This window comes from Netta rufina (assembly GCF_964035555.1).
Source record: "Netta rufina genome assembly, chromosome: 1".
Taxonomy (NCBI): domain Eukaryota; kingdom Metazoa; phylum Chordata; class Aves; order Anseriformes; family Anatidae; genus Netta; species Netta rufina.
In genome coordinates, this window is record NC_140123.1 from 181,109,787 (window position 1) to 181,123,344 (window position 13,558).

Genomic DNA, 13,558 nt, shown 5'->3' on the forward strand with positions numbered 1-13,558 from the left:
TAACCATCCAACTTTGTTGCTCCTCCTGTCTCACAGAATGATTGAATGTACACATATATAGAATATCAGAACAAATGAAGAATGGACTGAATTCTCCTTTGAAGTCATTCCTTCATTTCACAAATAACAGATTCTGCAGCATAAAAGAATTTAAAGAGGAAGTCATTTTCACATTTTTGCACTTCTTTCCCTGAAACATTATTGGTATTTTACACCAAAATTACACAGAATTACTGAATGACAACAATTAAACAAGAACATGTTTTGTGATTACTGAGATTTAGTCAACCTAAAGCTTAAAAATCATAGTTTATTCTTCCACTAATAACATTCTATGCTCAGTACAAAAGAATTGGCAAAAGAGAATGTAATATATATATATATATATATATATAAAAACCACAACAACCCTGTAACTTACCCGCAAAGCTTCAATTACAAGGTCTCGTGCTTCTAGTTCTCCTTCCATTATACTCAAAAGCATCCGCAATTCTGGCTTGCTCAAGTTATCCACATCAAACTCTCTTTTCTGTAAGAAACAAAACACTAATGAACACACTAATTAAATGTTTGCAATGGTTACTGTAGATATGAAATGAAGACATATCAGCATCCTAATTATGGGTTACTCAAACATCCGTGACTGTCAAAGTTGAGATGGCTTTCTTTGTAGCACACAACGTCAAAATAAATAGTCTGTTTCTTTTCATTTAAGGTGAAGAACTTAAAAGCCCACCAGCATGACATTGCTTCATATCCTATACTGTTGCAAGAAACTGACCCTTGAAAGTCTCATAATTGATAAGGGTGAAATGATAAAAAAAAAAAAAAAATAACTTTGTTCCTATATACAGCCTTACAGTGACAGAAACGTTTCAGCAGACCTGAAATAACACATCAAGAACGAAGGCAATAGATGATGACAGAAGCAAATTACAGGACTAAATGTGAAGTTTCGAAGCACAGCTTGAGAAAAGATGTGAAATCTTATCTGTACACTTAATTCGCAGTCCCGTTTTTTTGACTGGAGGATATAGTTCAGGTTTAAGAGGCACTGACAAAAAACAGTTCATAGCAACAATTACCTCCTCACTCTGCAGTTATCAAGCTTCACATAAGTCCACTTCTGAAAAGGCAGTAGAATGAGTTTATAAGATCACTGAGCACATGCATAAACACTGTCTGCTTGGAAAGTCAGCATGGCTCCTGTAAAATGAAGTTCCTGCCTCATACTGCTAGGGTCTTGTCAACAGACAGGCGGGTAGAGGGGGTCCTTTGCGGCATGAAGTTCTCACCCACAGCAAAGGAACTGGACAGCTAAAAGGATTAAGAGAGAAGGAGTAACTGCTGTATGAGGAAAGACCACAAGGGTGGAAATCTTCTCTCCGAGGTTGTGTGTAGGGATGCTATTGATACAAATCACAAAGGTAGGGGGTAAGAGGAATACGAATTGATTTTGTTCACCAAACTCCACAATGCTAACAGAAGGAAACAGTGAAATTAGGAGATCATTTTAAGGGAGAAAAACCAGCACCTAGTCCATGTGCCAGATTCAGCTGCCATTGTGATCTCCTATATGCTGTTCACCACAATAGAAATACTAGAGTCCTTGCTATGACACAGATGTGCCTTCTAGTGAAGCCCTGAGATGAGGACACTCATCTATCTTCAGTCTAATGTAATGAGCTGCCAAATTAGCTAACTGCCTACCTGGGTATAGAGTCTGCTCTCCCTGGAGGAAGAAGTCAAGTGTAAGAGTTCAGGTACCCAGGAGCTACTCTTCCTCTCAGGAAAATACAATAAAAATTAAGGTGCCATTTCCTCTTTCTCAAGGCAAGAGGAGAGCAAACAGTTGTCCTTCCCTCTGGTCAGAGGGATGGATCAAAAGCACCCCAAAGCTCTAACTATATTATATTTACTCTGGGTTCCCTTTTTACTTTGCAGTTAAAATGCAGGTGCACAAATGGCTAGTGAGAACTGTGTGCCAGAACATTAGCTGTTCATAATCGATGCACACTGGGCTGAGCTTCTTCATCTACTTGAACCACGTGGATCAAAAGAACACCAATGATTTCTACCAAATGTAACTGTTTCTGGGACAGGACCATCCAGTCCAACCGATATTTCTAGACTGACCAACAAAAATGACCAACAATTATCCTCCACCAACAATTATCCTCCAATTTTGCTGCCTGGCTCAGCTATTCTGCTGATACAAAAAATCCTTCATGCCCATGTTTAAGAAAAACAACCAGTTTCTTTCTCTGAAGGCTTTTTCCCAACATATGCTGCAGCAGCCTCTCACAGTGCTCCACATGGCTCAGCAATCAATGGATGTGCATGAAGTGCAGTTACCGAAAGCATGCAGCTCCTCATGAAATTTTAGATTTTGCCTCACAGGCTGCAGCAGATTTCACTCTCAGCACTTCTAACCACTGAATTTAATTGCCAGATAGCAAGACCCACTTATACACCCTCCTTCTTGTATGAACTCCTTCATAATATCTAAAGGCTGAAGGACAACAATGGATCCATTCATATAAATTTCTTCTAATACATGAAAAACTGTCTCCATTTTTCAGATGGAAAGCTGATGCAGAGACATCAAGTACTTTTTCCAAACCACACAGAAAGCAATGTAAAAAAGCCTTAAGTCTCCATTCGGTGGTTTCGCCTTCAAAAATATACCTGCCTCCTTTGACGAAAAATAAAAAATAAAAGGCACCCAAGACTTCTGATAGGCACCGCCAAAGTTAAGAGGGGCATCCGCAAAAGCACAGTGCAAGAAGTGTGACCCTCCTCTTTTCTCTGAGTCAGTAAATTCAGCTTGTCGGGAGGTAAAGCCCAGGGCAGCCCTTTGTCAGAAGACCGACTGTACATCACAGGTGAAACATTTCGTTCCTACAGTCTTCCACGAGACATAAACAAAAAGACCTTTACATTCTTTACAAACCAGAGGCATAATTCAACATATGTGGTGCAAGATGAGCTTTTTTAACTAACCATCTGATCAAGCAATTAAAGTAAATCTGACTCAAGTACATACCACAAACTAGAGCATATGAAAAGACAGCAACAATGAGCAATTCATAAAATCGTAGAACCATAGAATATCCTGAGTTGGAAGGAATCCACAATGATCATCGAGTCCAACTCCCAGCTCCTCGCAGGACCACCCAAAAATGAGACGCTATGTCTACGAGCACTGTACAAACACTTCTTCAACTCCAGCAGCTCGGTGCTGTGCCCACTGCACTGGACAGCCTGTCCCAGTGCCCAACCACCATCTGGGTGCAGAACCTTTCCCTAACCCCCAGCCTGACCCTCCCCTGTCCCAGCTCCATGCCGTTCCCTCAGGTCCTGTCGCTGTCCCCAGAGAGCAGAGCTCAGCGCCTGCCCCTCCGCTCCCCTCGTGAGGGAGCTGCAGGCCGCCATGAGGCCTCCCCTCAGCCTGCTCTGCTCTGGGCTGAACAAACCCAGGGACCTCAGCCACTCCTCATATGTCTTCCCCTCTAGGCCCTTCACCATCTTTGTAGCCCTCCTTTGGACAATCTCTACTGGTTTTATGTCCTTCTTATATTGAGGTGCCCAGAACTGCACACAGTGCTGGAGGTGAGGCCGCCCAGTGCACAGCAGAGCAGGACAATCCCTTCCCTCGCCCGGCTGGCAGCACTGGGCCTGATGCACCCCAGGGTACGTTTGGCTCTCCTGGCTGCGGGGGCACACTGCTGGCTCACGCTCAGCCTGCTGGCAGCCAGAACCTCCAGATCCCTTTCCATGGGGGTGCTCTCCAGCCTCTCGTCCCTCAATCTATCCAGGGCTGCCCCAATCAAACGTGCTCTCCAGTAATTTAAAGTTAGATGGAAATAGACACAAGGAATTTTAATAGAAAAACATACCAACTACATACACAGCTCAATTTATATATATATATATATATATATATATATATATATATATATATATATATATATATATTTGTTTTGAAAACTTGACTTGAAAAACATGAACTAGCAAAGCTACTTCATACATGAACAGTTCTAGCACACCAGACTAAAAGCCCACGTAGCCTGGTGCCCTGTCTCCAGAAGCAGCCAATAGTGGATGACTTGAAATCAGCACCAGAGCAGGACAAGCACATAATGATACTTCCCAGAAATACTCTTCCAGCCTCCAGCAGTTTTCACCTTCTGAGCCATAAATTATTTTGCACATAGCAGTCCCTTGAAGGACATAGACTTTATGAATCTGCCCCTTTGCTTTCTGAATCTCTATGTAATTTAAGAACCCACAGCCTTCCTGCAGCTCATTGCATACCTTGCGGGAAGAACTGCCACCTTTGCTGTGAGTCTGCCATCAGCTACTTCTCTTTGATGCTTTCTGATTTATTAAACGTAGTTTTGGCATATGATGAAATAAAACTAATCTTCCTCTTAAACACTTTCCTGCCATCTTCTGGGGACCAAGATGTCAGTCATGGCAGGTTTGCGTGAAGTTCTCATCCAGATGGAGCATTTTTGGCTCGTATTACAGAGAAAACTGTTGTTTAGGCCTAGGAAAGTAATCTTCCTAACATCTTCCAGCGGAGCAGTAACACTTACATCTCCAGAAAAGAAAGACTCCATTAGTAGCTCATGGCTTATGTGTCATCTGGGGTTTAGCTACAATACCTCTGGTAGAGTGCCAAGCTGTAACAATTTAACCAACAATTTAACAACTATATAACCAAGCCATCCACTATATTTGTTTTACAACAGAGATACATGAATATGGTGCCCCAGGGTGAAATTTGGCATACACAACCAGAACATAGCCTTTTTTTTTTTTCTTTCCTTCTTCCAGATTTTGAAATGTCTGGTTTATTTGATTTATAAGGATAAAATATCTGAAAAACACTGTGTCCTTTTCAGTTCTCTATGTCTCTAAAGCTTGGTGTTATTTTTTCAGACCAACTTTGTAAGGGGTTTGTGTTGCCTGGCAGCAAGCACACTGACAACAGAGAAAACTGCTAATTAGCTAAAACTCAAATACCCGTGTCCTCATCACAAAAGAGTATAGGCAAAACCCTAACCTGCACCATCTAAAGATAAACGAAGCTCTACCATGAGCCAAGATGACAAAAGCACAACTTCCAAACAAGAGAAGGCTGAGTTAGGACACAGGGATTGAACCAGAGAGGAAAACTCAGGAAGGGATGGAATGGGAAGAGCACCAAGAGACATGGGAACAGAAGGGACTCCTTCCCACATACAGAGCTATTTAAACCAGAGATTAAAAAAAGTCTTTAGCGTTAGATTTATCCCCACCGTGCCCCAGAAACAACAACATGTCTTGTGAGGGATGGGCAGTACCAATAGCTTGGTTTTACTGACCTAGCCCTGCTGATGCTGCTGGCAATTTCAGGAGCTAAAGGCATCGTTCCTTGTGCCTTCAGCACAAGTGTGAATAGGGGCAGCAGGAAAGCCACAGCTTTGTACCGTCCCTAAGCAGAACCAGGGTAAAAAGCACAGTAGCTGTGGATTAATCACGGATGACCAGAGAAAACAATCTCCTTCCTGCTCAGAAAGCAGCTGGGTGGCCTTTTTAGAGATGGAGCTGGGTAACAGCCCAGGACTTGGGAAAGAAAACTGTGAAGCATGATTACGGGCTGAGGTGGAAAGACAGGAGGAGAAGTTAAAAAGACAAAAAGAAAAAATGGTGTATAGGAAAACACATCGGGAGTCCTTTCAGAAGGGAGGGAAAAGGTACATATCCACATTTGTTACATATTTTATGTGGTGTTCCATTAAATACACACAAGAATCCTCCTGAGGATTCACAAAGCAGACTTCCAAGATGAGCTTCTAAAAATAAAAAGGATTTGCTATTACTTATTAGGTCGTACAAAGCAAACTTTTAATATCATGATGGCCTCAAAGCTGTCAGACCCAGGAAATACACGTACCAGGGAAACACAACCCTGATTCACACATTTGACGACAAATTTGCCACCAACCCTAATGTCCACCAGGTAGAACTCACCTGACCAAGTATAAGCACGTTTCAACTGATTCTACTTTGTTGCTTACATGCAAGTGTCTGGTGCAATTTTAGGTATCTTGGGGATTAAAGAGATTTTCTGGAGGGGGGCAGGTAGATATGATACAGAACTTAGGAGAATCACCCACACTGTTTGGGCTGCTAGAAGGTCAGCTGGGATACCCAGAGCATGCATGTGGATCACTAAAGGGAGCCCTCAAGACAGGATTGAGACACCAAAAGGCAGGTGTCAGTATGTGAGTGAGGTGATGAATTTCCCGTTATTGCCAAGAGAAAACTGATCAGCCCAGTCAAAACAGCCAAGAAAGCTGTTCAGCTTACCAGCCACCAGAACTATTTGCTCAAGGCTCCACTGGCAGTATCGGTCGGATTTCCACTCGCTGTAATAGGATAATTAACACTGTGCATACATGTAAACATTTAAATTTAAGTGCCTTGAATCCCACCAATACCTCCAAGAGTCCTCTGTCAAGCCACTTCACTTAAAGCCAGAGAAATTTCACAAATATGTTTTCAAAACAGATCATTCCTTGTAACCACTTAAGTCTTTCCACCAACTATAAATGGAAGCTTCAAGACCTAGCTCAATGCAAACACGGGGATGTGCTCAAATGAATCCTAACCTTCTTGTAGCAAAGAAAACTCTGCAAACAGAAAATGCGAAAGAAGTAGTTACAAAATCCATATAACATTCACAGATACTTAAGAGAAAGCACGGTTTATTGATTTGGCTGTGGAAGGCCTGTTCTTCAGGCTGAAACCAGAAGAAGAGTGACGCCGTGCTTCTCCAGAAATTATCTGATGCAAGAATACACGTCCGCTTCCCACCCCATCCAAAATGAACTTAAGAAGATGAGACCTATAGGAATGATCTTGGCAACAACAACAACAAAAATAATAATATGAAGGCAGAGAAATATCTTTCAAGGAAAAGCAATAATCCTAAACTCAGACCAAGTTTCTTCCTGAAAAGAATATCGCCCAACTTTAACATCACCTCAGGGATCTTGAGGGTACTTTAAATGCAGTTAATTATGCCCATCCATTAGTTCATTGACTTATTGGACTGTTCAGCACACAACGTTACCAGCTTACACTGCTCCTCTCTTCTCCAAGCACAGCTCCCTTGCTTTCTGTTTTTTTTCAAAGGCTTTCTCTAAAAGGCATGGGGGAGGTTTTGTTTAGCTGCTGTGGATTTTTTTTGGCTTGGGCTAACTGCAAAACTTTTAACAGCTCCAGCATTAACCATAAATATACCTCAGAACTGAGAACTGTATTTTAGAAACAAATAAAACAAACAACAGAAAAAAAACACACAGCCCACAGCCCCTCCAAAATGAGTAATACACTGACCTTTACACATACCCAGATATTCTCATAGCTGTTAAAACATGTTTGCAATCTACAAACAGCCACAAAGGTACTTAGATACCTAACTTGCACTGAAATCAGAGATGCCAAAGTATTTTTTGTTGAATCTAGGCTTATACCTGTCCTTCGATGACCATGCTTAAACTGCTACTAAATTTAACAGGAAATTCCTGTTCAGAAAGTCACTTACTTGAAGGCCATTTCTAAGGCAAATAGTATGTTTTGAAGAATGTGAACCCGTACCTGGATCAAGTTATCTTTAGAGCTATTTTTAAATCTTTCAGAATTTCACACCTTTCCTTGTGCTATGTTGGAACCAAATCCCAATGCCCAGGAAACCTTGAATTCCCACACCCCACAGGCAGCGCCTCTTCCCTAAGCCTACTTGACTCCTTCCTGTTTACATATTCAAGGATGACACCGGTCTTGCAAATCTACTGCTCCCTTTCTGGGGACGAGTGGGTGCAGGGGCAGACCTCCAGCTGTTGTCTTCCGAAACTGAGCTCTTTCTTTACTTTCTCTGCTTCTTCATTTCCATCTCATCCTGTCTTGCTATACCACCTCTGAGACCAAAGCAACGCTTCCCTTCCCTACACTTGCACAAACATCCAAGCAGCTGGGAAAAGAGCAGGATGTATTGAATCCCACAGATCTGCCCCTCCACACCACTACCTGGCTCACAGCACTGCCCTTCTGCACTTCTCCTTTAGTACGGGACAGAGTGACAGGACCATGGTTGGAAAAGAAAGGAGCATTTACAAAGTGGACAACATTCACTGGCTTTCTTTTTCCATTCCCCCAGACCCTTGGCAGCAAGGGAAGAGAGGCCGTGCTGCCAGCCGTGGAGCTGAGCAGCACAGAAAAGGCAGGATGTAGGCTGGGCTAGCGGGAGGCAGGGCAGAAGAGAGGTTGTGGAGCAAGGCTTGAACTTTACCACTGCACGATGGGTGGATCGTTACCAGCCACTCGTTACAGGGGAGAAGCAGAGCAGTAGCAGAACTGAAACAGATTGTGCAGTGTCCGCATCTCACCTACCTGTTGGAACACCCCAACAGCACTGTGCATCTGACCAGAGGAAAATAACTTCTCTGAACATTGCCACTGCACTGTATTCTGATGAGGGTCATGGTACTCAATCAAAAATCCTTTTGGAAGCAGTAATTTTCCAGGGTGCAGTCCCTACTAAGAGACCCAGTCTTTGCTTTTCAAGGGTTATGGTCTCATTTTCTGCTACACGCAGTATTTTTTCAGCTAAGAATCTTTCCAACTTATCTACATCAGCCAGTAGAGCCAACCTGATCAAACCATCGTTTAGCATGTCACTACACTGCCCACAATGGCAATTCTACTACAAACATTCTTGCGGATCGATAGATATTGAATACACCAAGCTAAGTATAAAATCCTCCCAACATGTCACCATAAAGCATCATGGAACTTCTCCCCATTTATTTCGTTTAGTCATCAATTTTTAATCCACTTAATATTGACAATTTTTTTTCTGTAGTGTAACTTCTTATGCTGTTACTTGATCCACAGCAACCCAGACTGACCCCGAGTGATCTTTTCAAGTATGTAAACATCATTCCCAATGAACTTTTGACTGATGAAGGCAGCAGAAAGGTCCCTACTCATTTTAGAGAAGTCAAGGCATCGTTCCACCAATATGCTCCATACGTACAGCCTTGCAGCCAGCAGACACTACTGCCTTCTAGAGAAAAATACCATTTGTGCTTTTGATCACTAGTCAAGTAAAATCAACACCAGAGATTTTACTGAATAACTTTAACAAACCCTCTGATTTATAAGAGGATTTTCATGCTGTTTGTTAAACCTACACTGAAACAATGTGTGACAAGACAGCCCTCCATGCACAGCAGGCTGGTGTTCAATGTTTCAAAAACAGACGGTCAAATTGAATTGTTTCTTGCTATTATAAAATTATTAGTGGTAGATATTATGCAGATGGAAGTTATTCAAAGATGTTTTAAAACACATGCATATTTTCTCCTGAATTTTAGCCCTAATTGCACCACCACAATTTCACTGGCTCAGACAATCAAGCTGTACAGGTATGAAAAAGGACCAAACCACTTCCATTCCATTTTTGTCATCCTTACCGCAATAAAAATACCAGTATTTTGCGAGAGGGAAAGCCCACTTGGTGGGCTTACCAAGAGCTGTACTCCATCCAAGGGAACTTGGAAGGACAAGGCTCTCAGCTTTGCTCCTAAATGTAACACTATAGAACAGCCTAGGCTTTTCTATCACTTTCTCTTGGGTGGGTTGGGGAAAAAAAAAAAAAAAAAAAAAAAAGAAGAAATCTGGGTGCCACATTCTGTCCTTTTCTACAGTGCTTCTAAAAACAGTAAAAACTAAGTCTTTCTTTCCCCCCCAATGATGTTACTGATGATGTACCGATGTACCTGATATTGTACCAAGATACAAGAGTTACAGCATGAAGATACCCTACTGTATTGTCCTGTGGTGTCCATTTCCTGATTATACCATAAAAATTGCACATTAGTGCATTACCATTACAATGCTGTTCCTACAGTTTTCCATTGCAACATTTGTGCAATCAGGATTCTGAGAATTAAATCTAAAACTGTACAGAAAACAGTATTTCACTATAACTTGAGTTTAGCATGACTTACAAGACAGCCACCTAGATGTTTATTGCCATCCTAAATGTAAGCAAGATGATTCAATTCATAATTTTATATCTTGAATTCGAAGACATAAAATAAGCTACTCACAGTAACCCTTCAAAAGGAACATTGGAGTACCATATAAATATTTTTTAGAAATCTTTTCATTGCCCATAAGTGTTCTTTTTACTTTCCAATACCAACAATAAAATGAAATCGACAATTTAACATTTATAATAGTGAGGGGAAAAAGCGCGCAGTGTAGAGCTGTCACTCCTTCATGACAATGAGAACATCAAATTGCATGAGCAGCTTGTACTCCATTGCCTAACAGGACAATATTAAAGCAGCACTTGATTAAGGTACTTTTTTGAATTCTTTAAGCCGAAACTGAAGGTAGTAAGAACATGAAACACTAAACAATTTAGTATAATTTTTACTCAGAACTAGGACTTGAAAGTATTTAATATTTTGCTTTTATGAATCATCACCTCAGTATTCTTTTATATCACAGCCATGTCACTGCTTTAAAAGACAGTGGTGTGATTCACTTCATAAGGTTTACCTTTTTATTATTATTTTTTTTTTTAAGTAAAACTCAATGTCTGTGACAGCGCAGGAGTTAAAACGTGCAAGGAAAATTAACTGGAGAGCTGGAACATGGCTTCAGATAGGGATTTGTGCCTACTTGGAAGAAAAGAATATGTATCTATATAGAGGTATATAGAGGTATATAGAGGTATATAGAGGTATATAGAGGTATATAGAGGTTTGCACGCACGCACACAGTAGTAGCACCCCCAATTCCCCCAAAACTAGCGCCATCCTGCCTTTTGGGGCCGTTGCTTTCAGCACAGACCCAGCCGAAACCTCGCAGCTCCTCGGTTGCGTTGCCCCCGACCCGGCGCTTGGTTGCAGGGCTGGGCGCTGCCGGGGGCTCTCCTCGGGCTCTGCAGGAGCTGAGCCCCCCGGCAGCCCCCCCACCAACCAAGGGGGGTCCCGCAGGGGGGCGAGGAGCCCCAGGGAGCCGGGGGCACCGCGCGGGGCTCAGCCCTGCGATGAAAGGAGCGGAGGGGGCGGCCCCCAAGCCCCGCCAGCGGCCGGTCCCGGGGCGCCCCGCACCCCCGGGGGGCTCTGCCCGGCTGCCTTGGGGGGCTGTGGGGGTGCGGGGGGGGTGGCTAGAAGGGAAGGGAAGGAGAAAAAAAGGCTCCTGCGGGCTCGGCAGCCCGGGGAGGGCTGTAGGATCGATGTTTCTCCCGGCCCCGGGCGCTGTCACCGCCTCAGCCCGCCCGGGGAGCTGCGGGAAGGCAGCGGGGGGACCCCGGGGGCACCCCCCCAGCCCTGCCCTGCCCAGCCCCGCTCTCAGGAACAATGCGGGCAGCCCCCCGGGTGCGGAAAGGAGGACGGGGGGACCCCCAGCGCCTCTCCCTCCTTCTCCCCCCCGGGGCGGGACGGGGCTCGGGGAGCCGCAGCCGAGCCCCGTCCCGCCCCGGGGGCGAGAAGGAGGGCGGAGGGACGGCGCGGGGGAGGCAGGTCTCGGAGCTCCGCTTCGTCCCATCCCCGCAGCACCCCCGCGGCCGGCCGAGCCGGCTCCGACCCCCCGCGGCCCAGCCGAGCCCGTTACCGCCGCCGCAGCCGCCGAGTCGTCCCGGGCGCCGGAGCCCGGCTCGCCGCCCGCTCCCTCCGTCGCCATCTTCCCGCTGGAACGGCTCCGGCGCGGAGCGCGGCGCGGAGCCTTGTGGCAGCCGCCGCCGCCAAGGCGCTTTAACCCCCTCCCCGCCGGCACCGAGCCCACCGGCAGCGGGGAGCTTAACCCCTCCGCCGCCGCTCCGAGCCGCCCCGGGCGAGCGAATCCCGGAGCCGGGCCCGCGGCAGCTCCGCTTTCCCCTCCTCCCCTCCGCCCCCCGCCATCGGGCGGAGGAGGGGGGAGCGGGACCCCGCGGCGGGCTGCCCGCCCGCGATGGTGGCTGAGGGGAGTGCCCCTGGCGCGGCGCGGCGCCGGGCCCCGCGCAGGCACCGCTCGCCTCCTTCCTTCCCTTCCCTTCCCTTCCCTTCCCTTCCCTTCCCTTCCCTTCCCTTCCCTTCCCTTCCCTTCCCTTCCCTTCCCTTCCCTTCCCTTCCCTTCCCTTCCCTTCCCTTCCCTTCCCTTCCCTTCCCTTCCCTTCCCTTCCCTGCCTTGGGAGGAGGAGAGAGGAGAGAGATGGTGGAGGGGGGAAAGAAAGAGAGGAGCCGGTGTGGTGGGCTTGGCTCACCTGGCCGGTTGGATCCAGCTGAAGTCTTTCAGGGGGGGCTGACAGGAACGAGCACCTCTCCCGCCGCCTCCCCGGTGGAGGGGGGACACGCATGGCTGTCACCAGCCCTTGTTTACAGACATGTTTTCGAGCCTGAGTGGCTTCAGAGCCTGTGTGAGGTGGACCTTCGTGCAGGCCTAGTGCTTTGAGGCCAGGTTAAAGAAAGCATCTCTGCGCCAGCCCTGGAGCTCATCCTGGTTTGGGGCTGCCTTTTGCCTTTCCAGACCAGTACCTAAGTCAAAGCCTGCTTTAACCCCTCCAGAGGAAGGTTCAGGCCGTCATGTTAAGCCCACTACCCTATAGGCTATCTGCATGTCTGCCCCCCAAGAGCATACACCTTCCTCCATGAGATGTTCCTCAAAGCCCTGCCTCAACTCTTTTCCCCCTCAGCGAGAACCCACCTGCCTAGCTACAGACCAAATCTAAATGAACCCTTCTCTAGAAGAAACAAATCCATGACAAGCCAAACCTGGGACCTGTTTATTCTACAGCCTCATGTAACTACCACATATAACACAAGTAACCCCAAGGAGCCTTGCTGGTCTCCTTGTCTAATAGGGACACCTCACTTTCAGGTTTGTTTCCAATTCCTTTGGCACCATGACCAGGAGAAAGAGACTGATGACTTCCCTTGATCAAAATCAGCAAATGTTCTTCTAAGAATGCTGCACTTGAGGATATATGTAAAAACATACATGAACTTTCCCCTATACATAGCTGGGAGGGGAACCAATGAGCAACAAGAGGCATGAACAACTGTGATACAAATGTAGGCTGAACAGTGCAGAATTCATTGTACAGGATCCATTACAGTGCACAGAAACCCTCCAGTCAAATAGATGCACCCCGGGTTTAGGAGTGTTTTTTTTTGTTTGTTTTGTTTTGTTGTTTGTTTGTTTGTTTTTTCCCCTCAAAAGTCATACGGCTTTCCTCCTACTCAAGTTTTTCACTTTCTATAGCTGTGGTGAGTACTCACATCCCTTTCACTGCTGAAGCAGAGAAACTCCATTGATGACAGAGCCTAAACCTATTTATTTTATTCAGTTCCCAGAACTCTAATACCATTTAATTGGTTTCATAATATATTGCCACTGCTTACTTTATTGAGAGCAAAGTACCATATATTACTAATTAATTATTTAAAGTTCTAAGAGTATCTGGTGCTTTGCCATTGAGAATCTCATTGAAAAGTCACTTGTTTCATAT

General features: G+C 45.3%; 1 protein-coding gene across 2 annotated transcripts in view; it reads right to left on the reverse strand.

Annotated features, from left to right (window-relative positions):
- Nucleotides 1-11,829, reverse strand: part of CTTNBP2 (cortactin binding protein 2) — an 87,767-nt gene extending 75,938 nt beyond the window's left edge. For both annotated transcript variants that reach the window (XR_014619271.1, XM_084304433.1), the window contains exons 1-2: nt 11,686-11,829; nt 422-529 (exon numbers count right to left, since the gene is read on the reverse strand). Coding sequence is in view for 1 of the 2 variants with exons in the window: in XM_084304433.1 (XP_084160559.1) it covers nt 422-529; nt 11,686-11,754 (177 nt within the window). In the remaining variant the exon portion in view is untranslated. The remainder of the gene's footprint in view (nt 1-421; nt 530-11,685) is intronic.
- Between the last annotated feature and the right edge of the window lie 1,729 nt (nt 11,830-13,558).